We start from the raw sequence: 21,151 nt of genomic DNA on the forward strand, positions 1-21,151 counted from the left end.
TTTTAAAAATAAACAAAATTATGGAAGAAGTAAATATGGATAATTTCACAGCAGATAAAAGAGTCCTCTCTGTGCTATGAAGCAGGATGTTGGTTCATACATAGAATAGCTTATGATCAAATGTAGTTATAGAGTTAGTATACCATAAAGATACTCTGAAATTAAGAAAACTTTGTTTCTGGCTTTCCTTTAATAGCTTTCACAGTGATTTCTAATATGGGACCCAGCTCAGATGACATGAAGCCCTGGTTGGTGTGGCTCAGTTGGTTGGGCATCATCCTGCAAAGTGAAAGATTTCAGGTTCGATTCCCAGTCAGGGCCCATACCTAGGTTGTGGGTTCCATCTCTAGTTAGGGCAAAAGGCAATCAATCTATGTTTCTCTCCCTGTCCTTCTCCTTCCTCCTTCACTTAAAAAATTCACTACATGCTGTGAGGTGCCAGGAGAGACTCCCAGCCTCACAGAAGAATTCGTTGGAGAGACCCACAAGGTCTTAGAATGTACACAACCGCCCCCCCACCCCCCGCCCCGCCCCGGGAATCAGCACCAGAAGGGCCCAGTTTGCTTGGTGGAAGTGGTAGAAGGGACTGAAATCCAGCAGAGAGTGGAGCAAGTGCCATTGTTTCCTCTCGAACCCCTCCCCCACAAATCATGTCACAACATAGCAACATGGGTTGCCCCACCCTGGTAAATACCTAAGGCTTGCCCCTCACTACATAACAGGTGTGTCGAGACTTAAAAAAAAAATGGCCCAATGGAAGAGCATATCAAAGCTTCAAAACAAATACAACTAAGCAACGAAGAGATAGCCAACCTATCTGATGCACAGTTCAAAGCACTGGTGATCAGGATGCTCACAGAATTGGTTGATTTTGGTCATATATTAGATGGAAAAATGAAGGCTACACTAAGTGAAATAAAGGGAAATGCACAGGGAACCAACAATGATGGGAAGGAAACTGGGACTCAAATAAATGGAGTGAACCAGAAGGAAGAAACAACCAAAAAGAAAATAATAAAGACACAAGAATTCAAAAAAATGAGGACAGGCTTAGGAACCTCCAGGCCATCTTTAAATGTTCCAATATCCAAATCATAGAGGTACCAAAAGGGGAAGAGGAAGAGCAACAAGTGGAAAAGTTATTTGAACAAATAATGAAGGAGTACTTCCCCAGTCTGGCAAAGGAAATAGACTTCCAAGAAGTCCAGGAAGCTCAGAGGATCCCAAAGAAGTTCGACCCAAGGAGGAACATACCAAGGCACATCATAATGACATTACTCAAGATTAAAATGGACAAGAGAATCCTAGAACCAGCAATAGATAAGGAGACAGTAACCTACAAAGGAGTTCCCGTCGGATTGTCAGCTGCTTTCTCAAAAGAGACCTTACAGGCAAGAAGGGGCTGGAAAGAAGTATTCCAAGTCATGAAGGGCAAGGACCTACATCCCAGATTGCTCTATCCATCAAAGCTTTCATTTAGAATGGAAGGGCAGATAAAATGCTTCTCAGATAAGGTCAAGTTAACGGAGTTCATCATCACCAAGCCCTTAGTTTATGAAATGTTAAAGGGACTATATAAGAAAATGAAGATAAAAAAACATGTATAGTGAAATGACAGCAAACTTCACAATTATTAACAATCACACCTAAAACAAAAACAAAAAACAAACTAAGCAATCAACTAGAACAGGAACAGAACCACAGAAATGGAGATCACATGGAAGGTTAGCAGCAGGGGAGTGGGAGGAGGAGAGAGGGGGAAAAGGTACAGATAATAAGTAGCATAGATGGTAGGTGGAAAATAGACAGGGGGAGGGCAAGAATAGTATAGAAAATGTAGAAGCTAAAGAATTTATGACACATGGACATGAACTAAGGTGGGGGATGTGGGTGGGAGAGGGTGTGCAGGGTGGAAGGGGATAAGGGGGGGTAATGGGACAACTGTAATAACATAATAAAATATATTTTTAAAAAAAATTCACTGCATGCATGAAATTTAATGTTTTGTCCTCTCTTCTTCTTCCCTTGGGAAAGGTTTATAGATGAAGGAAAGGCCCTACAATTCTGATCTGCATCCATGTGGTCTCACTGGTCTCCATAAAGCAAGGGTGTCCAACCTGTGGCCCATAGGCTGAATGTGGCCCTCCTGTGAATGTGGCCCAACACAAAATTGTAAATTTACTCAAAACAATAAGAGATTTTTTTGTGATTACGTGTTGCAGTGTATTTACTGTGTGGTCTAAGACAACTCTTCTTCCAGTGTGGCTCAGAGATGCCTAAAGGTTGGGCACCTCTGCAGGTGTTTAAAAAATCAGTACCTATTTTTGTCAGTAGCTTTAATGTCAGGGAGCTTTTTGTGAAGTTAACACAATCCAAGTCTGAAAGTACTCAGTAAATGTCATTGAATCAACCATTAAGATAATTTTCTTACAGGATAAAAGTTGAAAATGAATAGGAATTTAAAACAAAATATTTCCAGGCTATAAAGCCTAATAAAAATTTCAAGGATGACTTAGGATACAGCATTTCATTTCTTTATGTTCTATTATCAAAATTGGTATCATTGCTAACAGATACTATATTAGGGTATTTCAGGGTTGAGTAAAATTTAGCTGGTAGATACTTGTAATAGTCATACTACTCATACTAAGGTACTCATTTGTGCACATATATAATGTTGTAAGAATCCTGGGAACTCTTAAGTTTATAATTTTGCATTTTACTCCCTATCTTTTTTAGGCAAGCAGCAACTATACCACTTGCTGTTTATCCTTCCTATCCTTTCTGGTAACCCAAACCATTGAAAGGTACAGGATACTACCAACCCGTGAATTAAAAAAAAAGAAAAAATAAAAGAAGTGATTCCATAGAGACCCAAGAAAAACCAAGTATATGTTTTTAAAGATTTTATTTATTTACTTCTAGAGAGGGAAAGGGATGGTGAAAGACAGAGAACCATCAGTGTGTGGTTGCCTCTTTCTCACGCCCTGCTGGATACCTGGCTCTTAACCCAGGTATATGCCCTGACTGGGAATCCAATCGGTGACCCTTTTGTTCATAGACCGGCACTCAATCCACTGAGTTACACCACCCAGGGCTATTTGTATATATTTTTTATTCCCGAGAAGCATTTAGCAAGTGGCCCCTCTTCCATATGGGTACCTACATGTAGAGCCCTCGTTATATTCCTAAGCAGTGGCCCTTACTATGCTGGCAGTTTGGAGGAAGAGCTCAGTGCTTTCATTGCCTCTGTCACTGTCATCATATACTATAATGTTGCTTTCCAAGCCCACCACTAAATTATAGTCTCCTTGTAACTTTTGCTGATAGTTGACAATGAGCATTGAAGGACATACTCAATTTTGTAGAATCCTGTTGTTTATTCCAAAAGAATTCTTTGAAACAAAATTTTGTGACCCAGAACAAAACAAAACAAAAAGGTTGTGTTATTGAGGAAATAAAGTCTAAGAGTGAAAAAAAATGGGTTGAAGAAATACATTATCAAAAAAAGAAATATGTTATGATATTAACATTTTTACACTGACTATATACAATCTTAACTGTCTTTTTTATTTTGACAGATTGCTGGCAGCAAATGTGAATGATGAAATTTTTCATTAACACAAAACTATTCTTTCTATACTAAGTTATTAATATAGTCTCCCTTTTGGTATAATCTTTTGTTTAAAAATTAGAATTTTGCTTTATATTATTATCCTGAGTATAAAAAATACGTATTTATCAGGTTACTTCCAAGTTGGAGATGGGAAGGGAAATATAGTGCCCATTGAAAAGAATTTAAGAGTTCTAATTGAAAGTTGAAGAATAGTTTTGCTTTATAAGAAAAGTCCTTCAAAGTTTGTCATACAGTTTACTTTGCTATACATCCAAGATTTAATTTCTTTTTATTTTTCACTTAAAGACTTGGAATGTAACATTATTTGAGTTTCTGTCATTTCACGTGAGTTTTCTTCAGGGGCTGACTTCACAGCACTGGAAATTGATACACTGACTTGACGTTTCAGCATCTTCATAACCTTTCTCTTATAACCTTTACATGCAAAGAAATATATAAAAGGGTCCATGCAGCAGTTAAAGTTCATCAGGCATACTGTGAAGTGCAGAGAAATCTGGAATGAATGTCTTTGGCTACATTCCAGGAAATTAGGAAAACGAAGCTTCTTAATCATGTGCTGAATAATTGCTACATGATAAGGTGTGAAACAGAGAATAAACACAACAATTATAAGAATAATTGTATTGAGAGCCTTTTTGTTTACACCGGATTTCTCAGCTAGTGGGTTTTGTTTGGCAGTTTTAAAGAGTTTGCAACAGATTTGAGAATAGCAGATGAGAATAATCATGAGTGGAAGCACATATCCTATGAAACATGCACCGAGCAGAATCCAGGGAAGAGATTTTGTTTCTTCAAAGTTTGGGTATTCCATGCATGTAGTCCTTTCATTTTCCTGCTTTGACATAGATTTTATGAGTAATGGGAGTGTTTGAGCAAATACTAGAATCCAGACAAATATACAAATGCACTTTGCATGTTCAATTCTTTTCATCTTGTTGTATCGTAGAGGGTGCACCACAGCAAAGAACCGGTCTATGCTCAGGCAGGTCATGAAGTTCACCCCTGCATATGTATTGATGTAAAATACAAGAGCAGTTACCCTGCACAAGGCCTCACCGATTCTCCAGTCAAAGCCCAATGCATAGTAGGCTATCCGCGTAGGCAAAGCGGTGGTAAAGAGTATATCAGAAATTACCAGATTTGTTGAATATAGTGTGGTAGAGTTGATTTTCTTCCTGTTTTGAATAATGACAACCAAGGCTAATAAGTTTCCCACAAGCCCAATTATGAAGACAATGCTGTAATGCAGAGGCATTAATATCCTGGCTGTGTCATGGTGTGCATAGAGATCACAGTCACTTTCTTGAGGGGCTGTAGAGGGTGTGGTAAAATTGTTGTCCATTTTATATCCGTCAGTGGTGTTCACGTGTCTCTAAAAAAAGGAAGAAGGGTAAATCTAGTTAAAAGCAGATTTAAATCAGTATAAACTACCTTGTATGGATCTAATTGAAAAATTTTTAAGATTTATATACTTTTTAAAAATCTATGATATGTAATATGTAATACATATATAATAACAGGAAGAACAGAAGAAAATCATGTTTTTATTCTCACAATTTGACAATTTTGGCAAAGCCCTGACAAAGGAGCTAGAACCAGAGGAGCTAGAACAAATTTTTTTGTTTGTTTTTTTTTTTTTTGTTACAAGAGGGAATGCACTAACATTTTAGGCAGAACTTTGGCCTTCCTTTTTGAATCATTGTCTGGTGAAAAATGAAATCAAATAAAGCATCCCACATTTCAGAGTATAAAACCTTGCTTTTAAATTGAATTTCAGTTAGACTTAACTTTTCCCAGACGCGTATCACTGCCAGGAAATGAAATCAGTCACACATGTATGTAGTGAAATATGAACTTACCACAGTGATCTGATTTGTGTTAACCTAAAAAGTATGGGAAATAAGCCAAGGCCTTGTTAGGAACTGAAAGGTAGGTTTACTTAAAAGAAAAAAAAAGATGGCAATGATGACCACTACAACCATGAGAAAAATGACAAAAAAGGAAAAAAAGAAAGAGAAAACTTACTCTAAGGGAAAATTTTCAAATTAATTTTAAACTGTCATTCCTCAGATACTCCATTGATGCATGCAGTATATACATTCTTCCATTCACACATAGTAGCAATCATTACAATGTGGTATTTTGTGTTCTGCTGTACTCAGTTAACATGTTCATGAAACAGTATAATATACATACATACATACATACATACATGATCTGTCATATATGTAGATCTTATGAAGATATTTGATAGGTATTCTACAGTACATTTGCCTAGCTATTCCCTTGATGAGCATTTGGATTATTTCCAACTCTTTTTTTGTTATAATAATGTTAGGATGAAATTTCAAGCCCTAAGTTGAAAAGCCAAAAACTCCTACAATAAAACTTCATATATAAATATAGCTGAACTTTGATAAAACTACAGAAGAACAGAGCAATAAGTCCTATGAAGTTATTTTTAGATGAAAAATAATTTTCTGATAGGACTATAGATGTGCACATATCTCATCTGTAAGTCACCTAAGTCAGGGAAATATTCTATATACCTAGTGAGGATGGTACTGCGTGTTAGAGGAAAAGGACTATCTCTAGCCATGTCAAGGCACCAAGTGCAAATCTGTTTTTCTGACTGCTGTATTAAATGAATTGAATCTCTGCTACCTTAGTGTTAACAATCTTAAAACAGTGATGCTAACAGACAAGGGTTATCAGAGGATTGCACTAATGTTACAGGTATCCATTATGTACAGTGTCAATAGGTTAATTATTAAAATATGAAAATACAACTTAAACTAAAAGGGAACAAAAGTGAAAGTAGAACTATTATTAATCAAGAGAATACAGGAAGGGAGATTATGGGGGGGAAAAGGATAGAATGAAGATGGTAAATAGAAAACACAAAATAAGAGGGTAGAAATATGTCACAGCAAATTTAAATGGATTGAACTTACCTATTGAAAGAGACTATCAGTTTGGATTTTTTAAAAATCCAGCTCTATGCTTTTTAGAAGAAATATAATGAAGTGATTCAGAAAGGTTGAAAATAAAAGCTCCAGATACCAGACAAATCCCAAGCTGGAAAGCTAGAGTAGCAATATTAACATCAGAAAAAAGTAGAATTTAAGGCACATTCAATATTAATAGGGATAAAGAATGTTATTATATAAGTTAAAAGGATAGTTTACAAGGAGCATAAAAACCACAATTGTGCATGTAGCAACAAAATATGACAGAATTTGAAGGAGAAATTGGCAACTCTATAACCATAATGGTAGACTTTAACACATTTTTATTAGAATATGACAATTAAAATAGAGATTCAAGACTTAGATTTACCCATATGACTTAAAAGCTAACAGAATTTGTATTAAAGGCACGTGACCATTATTTGCAAATTTGACTATGTTACATGGTCATCAGAGATACCTCAGAACTTTCAGAAAATCATCATCTCATAGTTCACATTTCCTTTGACTACAGTGCAACTAAATTATAAATCAGCAATAAAAAGATAAAGGATAAATTTGGAATATAAAAATTTATTTCTAAGGAATGCATGGGTTAAGAAATCAGTGTGGGTTTTTCAAGATGGTGGTAGAGTAGGTGGATCTTGCATTCACCTCCTCCCAGAACCAAACTGGAAATTCAACTAAATTAAGGAAAATGACCCTGAATGACCAGCTGAAGACTGGCTGAAGAGTAGATTTAGAACCAAGGAGCTGTCAAAGAAGCCATTCTGAAACTGATAGGAAAGGCACTGTAGAGAAAGGATGGACTTACTCCCTTGGCAGCTGTGGGAGGTTCCCCCTGAGGGGAACAAAGCCCAAACCACAGCATGGGTTCCCCAGCACAGAGCACCAGAACCAGGAAGAGATGCCCACACAGCATTGCAGTAAAAACAAGGGGGGAAGGTGTTTTGTCCACCAAGGAAAGGCAGAGTCTGCTAGAAGCACAGGCATCCTCTTAAAGGGACAACATACAAAACTGCATTTGCAGCCACTCACCCTGGTGGTTAGCAGAGGGAGTGTGGTCTGGACTGGAGTTTCCTGAAGGGAGTCTGGGGTGTTTGATACTGGGGACAGACTTGGGAGTATAGTCACCAATATTCTGGTGATGAGTCATTCATCTTTTCTGAGTGGAGCAGCCCCTTTTCCATTGGGATAAACTGGAGGAAGGCAATTACCTCACCCTTAGGAATTGTTCTTGCCTCACCTGAGAAACTAGCAGCATAGGCGTAGGCTGGGACAGTCATTGGAGTCTGGGAAGATGGGGGTAGGGGGTGGGGATTAGTGAGTGGCTGTAGGGAGGGGTTATTCTCCCCACTTCTCTATGAACCTGATTGGTGCTATACCTGTCATGGGAGATCCCACAGAAACACCCTTCTGGCTTCTGGCAGACCTAACCCATGGGCTCCAGAGTCCCCACCCATCTGAATACTGGGGCTCTACCCTGCCAAAGTCAGTGCAAAATCCAGGACAGACTCAGTGGCTCTGGGGTGAGGGCGACACCCACCACCTTTGCTGATGCCTGAATAGCACCTCTCACTCATCAGAAACCCATTAGTTCCATCCTCTCCACTCTGCCAGAGCCTCTCTTGGTGACTAAACCTAAAGCCTGGCAGATGGGGCAGAACTCAGGGTGCCTTGGGGGGTATGCGGCCCAGTGTTCTTGAAACCCAGCCCTAGGCCCAGTGTTCTTGAAATCCAGCCTTGGAGAGCAGCCTGGTCTTTCCCAGGTGCATCTGGGTCCAGCAGAGGCAGTGATTCACAAACTGTGGATCACTGGTAGCTTCAAGCAGGTTGCTCAGAGCAAGGCATGGATAGGACAGTGCATCTGACATTGGCCTAAATCAGAGCCCCTCCCTAGGAGCCCAGAACAAACGTACCAAGAGGCCAGCACCAGACAATAATGGAGCAGGATCCAATAAACTTCAAAAATAGTATAGCCAAAGGCACCAAACTGTGCAGAGAATTTCATTTTTCTCTTTTTTAAATATTTTTGCTTCTCTCTTCTATATATTTTTTATTTTCCTTTCCATTTTCTGTTCTTTCTTTTCTTATTTTTTATTTGCATTTTCTTATTTCTGTTTATTTTTTCATTTTTCATTTTAATTTATTTCCTTTTTAGATTTTTTAATTTTATTTTTTATTTATATATGTTTTTACATACACTATTATTTATTATATATATTTTTTCCATTTTTCTTTTTTCCCTCTTTTTCCTTTTTTTCTTCTTTTCCTTTTTTGTACCAGGATACAAACAGCAGCTGGTATGATAATCTCACAGTCAGCCTGCCTGAGGGTTCATCAGGTGGGCCAACAGCAGTGAAGACTCAATTACAATAGCAGGGCCCACAAAACCCAAACAAGGGATGTTCTTAGAGCACCCAGCTCAGGAGGTCAAAGAGCCAGCACCACTGGGTCCCACAGGACATCTACTACATAAAGCCACTCCCATGAAGACTGGGAATCATAGAAGATCTACTTAATATGTAGAAACAAGCACAGAGACAACAAAAATGGGGATACGAAGAAATAGGCCCCAAATGAAAGAACAGGAGGAATCTCCAGAAAAAGCGCTAAATGAAATGGAGGCTGGCAATTTATCAGATACAGAATTCAAAGTAATGTTACCAGGATGTTCAAGGAACTTAGTAAGAGCTACAACAGCATGAAAGAAGCATAGAAATAATGAAAAAAGACCAGTTGGAAATGAAGAATAATGTATCTGATAAGAATATACTGGAAGGAATAAACCATAGGCTGGCTGAAGCAAAAGATTGTATCAACAATTTGGAAGGCAGGTAGGGAAAAAAAACACCCAATCAGAGCAGAAAAAGAATGAACATAGTGTAAGGGAAATTTGGAACAACATGAAATGTAACAACATCTGCATAATAGCGGTACCAAAAGGAGAAGAAAGTGAGCAAGGGGTAGAGAAATGTTTGAAGAAATAATGGCAGAAAACTTCCCTAATCTGGTGAAGGAAAAAGTCACAAATGTTTAGGAAGGGCCGTGTCCCATCAAGATGAACCCAAAGAGGCCCACACCTAGATACATCATAATTAAAATGTCAATGTTTAAAGACAAAGAGACTTATAAAGGCAGCAAGAGAGACAGTTACCTACAAGGTAGTTCTCATGAGAATGTCAGCTGATTTCTTAACAGAAACATTTCAGGCCGGAAGGGAGTAGCATGACGGATCCAAAGTAATGAAAAGCAAGGACATGCAAGCAAGACTACTCTACCCAGCAAGGTTATTTAAAATTAAAGGCAAAGTAAAAGAGCTTCCTAGACAAGAAATCACAATGCAAATTTTGAAGTGCTTAGAACTAAATGACAAAATTGGTACCTGCCAAAACTAAAGAATGTGGCTAAAGAGTTCATTGAAGATGGATACAAAGACTTGAGTGCATTTATTTTTTAAAAGATTGAAATAGGTAAGTTAAATGTATAGCCTAAGAAGCTAGAAAAAACAGTTTGGCCAAAGAAGTTAAACGCAAATAAAAATAATTGCAGAAATTACTGAAATAGAAAATAAAACAAAAAAACAATAAATATGGACTTTTATGTTTTGTACAGAAAAGGAATGAAGTGATTTTGAAAAGGAGATCATGGGAATTGCAATTGTGGAATAGATGTCGGAAAAAAACTTTATCCAGTTCATATGAGAAGTAACTTTTCAAGAACTAAGACTAGACGTGAGGGGAAGATGAAAATCCAGGCAAAGGCTACATCTTAGAAACAGCATCAAGAGCTGCTTTTATTTTTCTTCTTTCTATGATAAATTTTTTTCCTGAAAATTTCAATGGATATATTTTATTTTGAGAAGTATTTCCAGGCAGTTTCATAGAAAATGCCTTTAAAATACATAATGTGGAAAAATACACCATGGCATCTGATAATACTCCATGTGGATAATTATTATTGTAGAGATTAAGAAAGTTGCTACTAATGTAAGAATCAGAGAAGAATGTGCCATTGCTTGCCAGGTTGTAAATGTGTGTCCAACCTCTTCCCTGAATGAAACATAGCATCCAGTAGAGCCAGAAATGGCAGTAGTTTCAGGACTTTCTAAGGTAAAGCATGTTTAACACCATGTTAATTATTGAGGTGAAAATATGCAATCAAATTAAATGTCCATCATTATGGAGCCATTGAAAATGGCAGTGTATTGCAATGCCTATTACTTGACGTGGAATAATGTTAAGTAAGGAAACATTACACAAAATACCACTTTTGGGGTAGGAAAAGCACTGTACATATACATACACACACATGCATGGATATACATGCTGAAACATAATTTTGTACAGTGATTTTTGTTTTATTTATGTAGTCTAAATTTTTAACATTGAATATGAATTGACTGTGAAATAAGTAAATAGGTAAATATACTTTTTAATCTGAGGAAAAAAATTCTAATTCAACTTTTTATGCATAAGTTTTTGCTAGGTGCCTACTTTTAAGTCATGTCTCAAAGAACCCTCATAACAACTCTGAAAGCTAAGTATTGCTGTTACCTACCTATTTGCCATATGAGGAAACTGAGTGTCAGAGAGGTTTAAGGTAATTCTGAATCTTTCTCTGATGACCTAGCTTCAAGTCTCCTACTCTTTCCAATCCTTGGAAGATACAGCTAGTTCATATTGCCCATGAAATGCTGAGAGTTTGTGCTTTCAAAGTGGCCTAGGCTTTCATGCTATCTTTACCTGTAAATAAATAGCCTGGGACAACGTGGTCCTCCTTCTCCAGAGCAGGGGAACAATTCTTCCTAAGGACAACAGGGTTTCCACTTATACCTGAGGTGCCTTCTCAAATGGGAAAGCAGACCTGTGGACACCACGTTATAAAACCCTGAAGAAAAGACTGTTGAGAGGCCTCTTACTACTTGCCCACCCTAGTCCTTTGTCAGTCAAAGAAAGGCACTTGCACAAATTGGTCATGTAAATGTCATGGCTTGGAAATGACCTTAGGTAAAGAAGAAACTTTTGAAATATGTTCATTTGGATATTTAGTAAACTGTCAAAGGTTCCATTTGTTAACAACTTTAGCATATTCCTTTAGTTCTTGATAATATCTATGTTTATTATTAATGCTACAGTTTTATCTTAAAGCAAACACTAAAAGCTGGTATTCTAGCACTTATTAAATCTTTGAATATATTTAAGGTTTATTTTGTGTCTGCCACAAGTAAAAGCTAAGAAAATAATTTCCAAGAAAGTAAATTGGGATTGCAGAAGGTTTATATGTGAACCCTGTGAAAAATTACAAAAAGGCTTCACGGTGGTGTCCAGGATAAACATTTCCAGAGTACCAATTACATGAGAACTTAGACAATTTTCTTAACAGCTAATAAATGAGTTTGGGAGTGCCTTTCACTTTTTCCTTTCTGTGGGTAGAGAACAACTTGTCAGTTCATGTCAACATGTCCGGTTATGCAAAAATGAGATGATAATGTCTTAGGAAATGTTAACTACTCTGTTAGTAATAAACTCAATTTTAGAGAAAAACATACACAGACCTACCTACAAAAACATAAGTAAAAATACTCCAGAGGATATTTAACTGTGGAGTAAGTCGCTGTTTTATGCATGTTAAGATAATAGTAAATTTGAAGGGTTAATATTGTATTACAGAGACAACACTGAGATAGTCTCCTTTGCTTATTAACAAAAATGGTAAGATAACTGCCATAGATGGTTGCCAGAGTAGCTACCAGGTATTTCAATTTCAGGAGGAAAAAAAGGTGGTCCTCTGGTGGACCCTGAACAAGGACCCACATTTCATGCAGCCCAATTACTATCTGTGCCTTCAGGGCAAAGTTCTCAGTGCTTGTTATATCCTTCAGGGTGTAGGGAATTAAGGATAGCTTAGGGATCACGCATATTTTTTTATTCCAAAGCACTATGAGGAAATTGTAATTTTCATACACACAAGTATTCTAAGGAATACATATTTAGAATACACTGTGATTTTCTCTATGCAATAAAATGACAAGCCATAGTACTTTCCAGTACAACTCAGTATATCAATCCTAAGTAACATGTCAGAAGCCACTGTCTAATAATTATGAAATATGAAATACTGCAAATACGCTTATATTCAGCCCTGACTGGTAGGCTCAGTTGGTTGAGCATAGTCTGGCAAAGCAAAAGGTAGCCGGTTTGATTCCAGGTTGGAGCACATGTCAGGGTTTTGGGTTCAGTCCAAGGTCTGGGCATGTGTGAGAGGCAACCCATCAATTTTTCTCTTTCACATCCATGTTTCTCTTTCTCTCTTGCTCTCCCTCCTCCCTCCCCCTCTCTCAAATAAATAAATATTTAAATATATATTCAAAAGTAAATAAATTACAGAAACAAAAAAAATTTGTTATGATTAAGAGAGGAATAATTAAAAGAGAGATTTACAATCCAAAGGTTGATAAAGGAGCACTGTAATGAAAAGAGCAAGCAGAACCCTGGTATGTGTGAGAAGAAACCACAGCAGAGAATATTGAGATAACACAGATAACAGCACATTCTGAATATCATACATTCAGCCTTCTGTTTTAGGCCCTCGGATATTAAGATACCATTTCTGTGTTTCCAGGACCTAGCAAATGGAGGGCACTGAAAACAATTATTGGTGAATAAAAGAATGGAATAAATCAAGGTTCAAGAAAGTAATCCTGAATTCTGAGATGATTAAAGGAACATAGAAAATAATCTCTGAGAAACGATGATAATAAATTAGAATTGACTGATATAAGAATGGAATAACAATAGTCAAATACATGAAAGGATTTTTCTGTCAATTTGGAAAATATGAAATTGAATTCCTGAAAAGTTATGTTTACCTCCAATATTTATTCCCTTAATCATCACCAACCTTAAATGAAAAACTGTTAAACTTCTAATGATTTTGTTTAAATTCAGTCCTTAGCAATGAACTGAATGTGTCAAGTCATGCTGAAATGATAATTAATAGGAAGTGACTTCTCTATAAGATGAAGTCTGCTGAAGACCATGTTTACGCATCAAGATGATCTGACTCAGTGTCCACAGTGGCATGTACCAAAGAGGAAGTTCAGGAGCACACTTTGAAAAACAACCATAAGAGCCACAGAAATGTGGACATGTATATGAATTATATTTGAATATTGTTAAATGATGAATGATGCAATTCTTTTTCTAATTTCTGTTGATAAACTATCCTTTGACTATTTTAGAGATAAGATTGAGGGAAATTTTCTGGAGTGAGGAATGTTCAGATCACTGGGAAAGGGGGAGGATTGGGGGTGCTAACGAAGGCTGGGGGTTAATTGGAATAACAAGGATTCTGTTTAGTGAGGAAATAGACCAGCAGAGATGTATTAGGACAGCAGGCTGAGGCTATTTAGTGCCCTTGAGGACAAACATACTTCACAGAAGAAAAAAAAATTTTTTTTCCAGATACCTAGTTTTATAAGTATCTGTCAATTACTTTAAAGACCCTCCTTGTTCTTGAAGCTGTGCAAACAGGGACATTGGAGTTTGGTCCAGTGTCACACATGCTGGGGTTTAGCACTCGACCGATGATTTTTTAAGTAATTTTTTAAAACTTCTTAACACATTCTATTAGATCAGCATTATCAAACTTGACAAATTAAAAGGAAAAAAAAACCCACTACAGACTGAAATCCCTTGTGAACATGGAAGAAAAAATCCTTAATAAAATCTTAGCAAACTGCAGAGGTGTCAAACTCATTTTCACAGGGGGGCCACATCAGCCTTGTGGTTGCCTTCAAATGGCCAAATATAATTCTAGGACTGTATAAAGGTAGCTATTCCTTAACAGTTAAGCAAGAGCTTGGCACTGCCACCATGTAAAAACAAGGTGCTGGCTGGATAAAACAAGGTGGAGGGCTGGATTTGGTCCTCAGGCCTCGTGTTTGCCACCTCTGGCAAACTGAATTCAGCAATATATAAAAAGAAAAAAAATATTACCAAATAGTGTTTATCACAGGGATGCAAGATTATTATAATATTCTTTTTTCACTATTTTTCCACATTTTTTTATTGTTCAGGTACAGTTGTCTCCATTTCCACCCCCCCATTCCCCTGTACCCCACCCATCCCCACCTCCCACTCTTGGTCCTACCTCCCTTTGGTTTTGTCCATGTGTTCTTTATAGTTGTTCCTGACAACTCTTTTCCCCACCATTATCCCCTTCCATCTCCCCTCTGGTTATATTTTTCTTGTTTTGTTTTGTTGATTAGGTTTCACTTCTAGGTGAAATTATATGGTGTTTGTCTTTCACCACCTGCCTTATTTCATTTAGCATAATGCTCTCTAGTGCCATCCATGCTGTTGCAAAGAGTAGGAGCTCCTTTTTTCTTTCTGCTGCATAGAATTCCATTGTATAAATGGACCATAGTTTTTTAATCCATTCATTTACTAATGGGCACCTAGGTTGCTTCCAGCACTTGGCTATTGTAAATTGTGCTGCTGTGAACATTGGGGTGCATAGGTTCTTTTGAATTGGTGTTTCAGGATTCTCAGGGTATAGTCCCACAAGTGAAATTGCTGGGTCAAAATTTAGTTGATTGACCATCACCTGAATAGTTGTTTGTGCCATTTGCTTGTAAAATAGGCAGGTGGGAAACATTAATTACTGATTGTGGGAAAGAAACCCAAGGCGCAGACAGACTGGGACCAGCACAAGCACCACCTCTTTATTACTGTCTTCATTAGCAGTGTCAGATTGCCAATTTCAACTTGCTTTAATAGTAAACACCACAGTTAACTTAGTAAAATAAATCCTCCTACACTGTTAAATCATTTTTTTCTGACCAGCTTTGAGTCCTAAATTAATAGCTAAGACTGTGTCCAAGATTTATTTTTTGAAAGATTATAGAGAATATTGTCCAGAAAGGTGACACATTGGCAGCTGCCTGTAGTTTCCCAGAATGGAACCTCACACATGCTAGGGTGTTCATATTCAGAGTACAGTTGTCCCAGGTCAGTCTGTCTGAGGGGACCTTGCTTCCCTGCTTCCCTGGGGAGCTCACTTTCTGTGGACTGTGGAAATGTGATCGTGCTGCCACTCCATGACATAGTCTGGTTCTGACTACCTCTTAGTATGTCTGCAAACAGTCATTTTATAGGGGAGTGCATGGGAAACTTTTTCAAGACAGAAAACTGGTGTTTGCCAGTCTGCAGTTTCTTTGTGCCTCTATAGTGTCCTGAACTCATTGGACAAGCAGTGAAGATCAACTCCAATTTCTATAAAGATGTACATTGAAATTGGTGAGAAAGTGAAAGGTGCCTGACATTTAAATTATTTGGCAAAACACCCTCCCTGTACATTGAGGGTTCTACATAGTCCAGCTATTTTTCTTTCACCTTTCTCCAATTATTTATGCCTTGTGTGGCTGTTGGTAACTTTAGTACTGACTAGGATGCTATGGAAGTGGTCAAAGATGAAGACAAAGGAGGTCATAACACTAAGGACTTAAAGTCTATGACATAATGTTTAGGAACTGTAAGAGAAAGGAATCCCACTATAATACTACTTTCAGTGTAAGGAAGACAAATACTGTGTTTCCCTGTGGCATGATTTGACTGATATGCAGGAAAACTAACTGCATGATATAAAGGCCCTTTGTAATGAAAGTCTGAGTCTGTATCTTTATCCTCTGAGACCAAAATGTTTCTAGAAATAATAAAGTTCTAGGGAGTTTCAAGTTTTGGATTTTGTCTCTGTTATCTGATAGAAATTAAAAACATTAAATATCCTTATTTTATAGATAAACACAATTAGGTCATTTGTTCACAGTCCTCCCTCAGTACAAGTGCTAGGTTGCTGTATCCTCCCTCACCTACTACCTCCAGTCAGTCGGCATTTCCTGTGCCTTCAGCCTCCTGACCCTCCCCTGCACCCAGCACCCTCTGCACCATGTATTTGTGTCTATTCTGTTTTTTGTCTGCCTCTTTGTTTACTACTCCCATCCCCTCTGCCTGCCTTCAGGCCACCCTCATTTCTCTCTGGAGACACTATAGCAGTTCTTGCACATGCTTCAAAAGGTGCCCCTTGATCTCCAGACAAACTGAAAGCTCTCTATTGTGACACACACTTTCCTTTATTATTGGGCTCAGCTTCTCTCTTCAGTGGGATCTTTGCCATATTACCTCTTAAAATGTCCTGGCTCCAGCCATACTAAATTACTTGCAGTCTGTTGATGCCCCCTATTCTCTCACAGCTCTGAGTTTCTCATGCTCTTCTTTCTGTCTTGATGCCTGCCTCCTCTCCTGTCATATATTCTTAGCTCCTACTTTCCTTCAAGACTTAGTTCAAAATCAGGTGCTCCTGGAAGCTTCTCTGATTTTATTCTCTATTGCTCACTTGCCAGCACCCAGACAAAGGCAGTGTGGGGTGCCCTTGTTAGGGCACTATGCTTTGTAATACCATCAATATTGTTGATATTTGTTGTTGGATTTTTTTCTTTTTTCTGTCTTCCACTATTTGGTGAAGTCCTATGAGTGGGGACTGTATTGTTAATTTTGTATATCTCCAGCTGACCAGTGAATGATGCTCAGTAAATGCACATTAAAGACTAGCATAGCAACATCCTGGCTTTCTTGATTCTGTAGCAAAGGTTCTTTATCATAGTAAACTCTTGATTAATAGTAGTAAACAATACTATTAAGCACAGGCTGTCCCAGGCACTCCCCTGGGCACTGTACATATATTCACATGAATCCTTACAAAACTTTCACAAATCAGTTTAAAGAATGAAATATTTGTGACTTGCCTGAAGATATAGTTGTTAAGTCTCAGAATTCATTCCAGGCAGTTTGGCTCCAGTAAGCACGTTCAGTGAAATACTTTTTCTTCCTAGCTCCCATTTCTAACATGATCTGATGTTGTTAGTAGAAAACAATTAAAAGAGGAAAACATCTCAAAACTTTAACACATACCAACTTATACCTCTCTGCATGACAGAAAAGGAGGGCTCGGGAAACTAGAAGGGAGAGGAGAGGGAAATATGTTGATTAAATAAAGGAATTCATTAATTTGTAGCGTATTTTAAAGTAAAGTTTTTTAAGGTTTTATTTTCAGAGAGAGGGGGAGGGAGGGAGAAAGTGAGAGAAACATCGATGTGTGAGAGATACATCAATTGGTTGCCTCTCACATGCCCCCAATTGGGGACTTTGCTTGCAACCCAGGCAAGTTCCCTGACTGGGAATTGAACTGGCAACCCTTTGGTTCGAAGGCCTGCACTTAATCCACTGAGCCACACCAGCCAGAGCAAAAGTAAGTAAAGGTTTTGTAATCGATTTTAGATCTTATCTAAAGTAAGATTTTAGATCTTACTATTTTTAACAATATTTCTTAAAGCCATTTGGACTGAAATTTCCATTGGGTTTCCACCAATGGTGGATACCCAAGGTAGCTTTTATGCTATTAATATATTTTTATATTACTATTTTTTAGTATTTGCTGATATTTAACAAAATATTTTTATTCTTCTTTTTGTGCTTTTAAGACACCACAAGGATCTTGGTTAGCTCTAAATTTTTAACAGCTCCAGCAGGCTTTTAACCATAGCAGGGAAAAAAGTATCATTTGTTAACTCCCTTACTGGGTGGTGAACTCTCCTTTAAATGCAAACTTTTTAAGGATGATGGCTTTATTTTATACATTTTTATCCCATAGAGTGTTTCAGAACTGTCTTAAAATAGGTATCTAGTAAATGCTTATAGAATACATAAATGAATAAAAGTCATATAGTGATCTGAGTTAATATTTATTCCATTAAGTGACTGGTCATGTTACAATATCACTGATAAATTCTCAGAAGCCAGTTGAAACTAATTTATAAGAGGAACTATTGCCACTTGATAAATGAGTGAGGATGCTTTGTAGAGTGGTGTGCTCTCTGAATTGTTGTGCCCAAAAAGTACAATTAAACCACAGAGAGAAAACATGCACTTAAACAGTGCTAGCGAATGCAATCCAGACAGTAAACACAGTCAAGTTTATAACCATATGTAGACCCAGTGTATATGTGAAATATTCCATAAAGACCTGAAGATAAATTCAAAAAAATAATTCTCACAGAAATGATAGGGTGAGGAAATTTTTCCTGTTGGATTGATCCTTTGGCAGTTTAATGGGCAGAGGGAGGGGAGAACAGTGATTGCAGACAATTTCCTAGCAGTTAGTATGAGAGCCATTGTTATAGGAACTTGGCAGTATCATTACTCCCCATTTTACAAATGAAGCAACTGATAGAAGAAATGTTAGATAACTTGCCCCAAGGCCACATAGCCCAGGTTTGAGCCTGACTCCAGAGTCCAGGCTCTTAACCACTACACTATATTGTACTTAGAGTGACACCCCTCAGAAAACTGAAAAACCACACCCTCCTTTAGAGGAAGTTTCCTCACAGCTCACATTTTGCCTAAAGTTTCTGTTACCTTCATTCCAAGCATGGACATAAATATTGGCAAAATACTGCAAATAATTTATTGTTTTGTAAATTATTTTAGGCATATAGAAGTTAAAAAATAGAGACATCTTTAGTCTTACTGATCATCAACTGAATATAAAACAACAGAGATACTTTTTTTTTACTTATCCAATTAATAGTTTATATTTAGAGTTGAAATACTCAGGTTGGCTAAGAAATAGTGAAGCCCAAATTGTCACTGAACAGAGGGTAAGTTGGTAAACTGTTTTTACAAACTAAAAAACATCAATTTATATCAAAAGCTTTATTTTAAAAGTATAGACATAATAGCCCTGGCTGGCATAGCTCAGTGGATTGAGCACAGGCTTCGAACCAGGCATCACAGGTTCGATTCCCAGTCAGGGCACATGCCTAGTTTGCAGGCCATGGCCCCCAACAACCACACATTGATGTTTCTCTCTCTCTTTCTCTCTCTCTTTCTCTCTCTCTTTCTCTCTTTCTCCTTCCCTTCCCTCTCTAAAAATAAATAAATAAAATTTAAAAAAAAAAAGAACTGCCATCCCATGATGTGCCCAAAGTAGGACAGCTTCAGTTTAAAAAAAAAAAGTATAGACATAATAGAGGTATAGAAGAGACTTTTTGTACATAGATGTGTGGTCAAATAGTATAATGTTACAACTCTTTTAAATTGTGCTGAATAACTTATTACATATAATATATTTATAGGAATACCTCATCTTCAAATAATTTTGTTCCTTTCTCTTCATATTAAAGTATCCTGAAGTATTGGAATTATTTGCCAATATATACTTCATACTGTTCTTTGTAATTGTGAGTTCACACAGAAATGCAGAGTAAGCCTATTTTTGGCAAAGATGTTTCTGGCCTGATCCATTGTTTTCACCTAGCTTAATACTAGCTGATTAGAACTTTCCGTTGCTAGAGAGTCTAAATGATATTAATAATATAATTTTTGTTAGAAATGTTTAGCTTGTTTTTGAATGGATTCTTTCCCTTAACCTTATATCTTAAGTAGACTTTCAAAGTTTTTCTTAACTCAAAAGACTGTTGAAAAAGCAAAATATCTAGTACTTACCTCTTAGTGACTTGTTCAGGCCTCTGTGTAGTGGCAGTCAGGATTTGACCAAATTGAAGTAGGTTAACCTTGGCATGTTGTTCTAAGAGAGATTAGGCAGACATCCTTTTATGGTGGTGACTTTTTTCCTGTCACCCTGTGACTGACTGGGCATAATAATGTTCAGTTAGTCTCCTGTACGCATGTAAACTTTTTTTAAAAAAAAGGAAGTGAAATTTTTGTTAGTGATTTTTTTGAGTAGTTATCTGAAAACCCCTTGGAATTTATGAATTGCTGATACCTATGAAACTTTTTAAATTTTTCTATAAAAATTTAATTATTAAAAAAAGTATATGAAAGAGACTGAAGCAGTAGACCTTAACTAGAAAAAAGATGAATCATAGTTACTGACAATTTTGTATCTAAAGTATGAATTTTTAAGTTTCAAGGGGGGCAAATGTCAACCTTGACAGTGTTATCTACCTGGAAACTTGATACAGTGGGTAGTTCAAGCAACAGCTTATGAGAAAGAAACAAAAGTTTCTGTGGTGAGTGGGTGAAAGATGCTGTTTTGCACATATACAGGGATTCGTTGATGTTTTTAGGCAGGAGGCTAACTTGACTGCATCAGTGACTACACAGACACATGAATGATGGGAAAAGTTGAAGGGGACATTTTGCAGCTTAAATTGAGCCTCTCTACGTAGGATGAAAGAGATATATGCTATTCACCTTAGTTTTAGTTGACCTTTTAAATCAACAATGTAACATGGCTATCAAAATGCAATTTACTTGTAGGCTAAATTAATAGAAATGTAGTGCTCAAAACAAATGAGGTGATATTTATACTCATCCAGGACCAATCTAGGCATTCCCAGTCAGCTTTGGGTGCTGCATTTTAAAAGGGCATGGATGGCTTAGAGCATGCCTGGAAAGGTGAGGGGTCTGGTTTCTAGGTCTTGGGTGAAATGATTGAATAAACTGAGAATGTTTGGGGTTGG

At 37.3% G+C, this 21,151-nt stretch overlaps 2 protein-coding genes across 3 annotated transcripts in view; one reads left to right on the plus strand and one right to left on the minus strand.

Moving 5' to 3' along the window:
- UBAC2 (UBA domain containing 2) overlaps positions 1-21,151 on the plus strand; it is a 250,542-nt gene that overhangs the window by 123,595 nt on the left and 105,796 nt on the right. The gene's annotated exons all lie outside the window — the stretch shown is intronic.
- LOC123807423 (G-protein coupled receptor 183) lies at positions 3,889-20,308 on the minus strand. Of its 2 annotated transcripts, XM_045821241.1 has the most exons (3): positions 20,172-20,308; positions 17,414-17,519; positions 3,889-5,009 (listed from the first exon to the last, which is right to left on the minus strand). In XM_045821241.1, exon 3 carries the CDS (start codon positions 4,977-4,979, stop codon positions 3,906-3,908), a length of 1,074 nt encoding a protein of 357 aa, XP_045677197.1. In that variant the 5' UTR covers positions 4,980-5,009; positions 17,414-17,519; positions 20,172-20,308; the 3' UTR covers positions 3,889-3,905. The 2 variants fall into 2 exon arrangements, with proteins under 2 accessions (XP_045677197.1, XP_045677196.1); XM_045821240.1 differs by lacking the exon at positions 17,414-17,519.

Source organism: Phyllostomus hastatus, unplaced genomic scaffold (assembly GCF_019186645.2).
Source record: "Phyllostomus hastatus isolate PE091 unplaced genomic scaffold, TTU_PhHast_1.1 phas_scaffold_46, whole genome shotgun sequence".
In the NCBI taxonomy this organism is placed as follows: domain Eukaryota; kingdom Metazoa; phylum Chordata; class Mammalia; order Chiroptera; family Phyllostomidae; genus Phyllostomus; species Phyllostomus hastatus.

What these genes read in the sequence shown, in the direction of transcription:
- LOC123807423 (XM_045821240.1), bottom strand. Translation starts at nt 4,979, where the DNA reads ATGGACAACAATTTTACCACACCCTCTACAGCCCCTCAAGAAAGTGAC.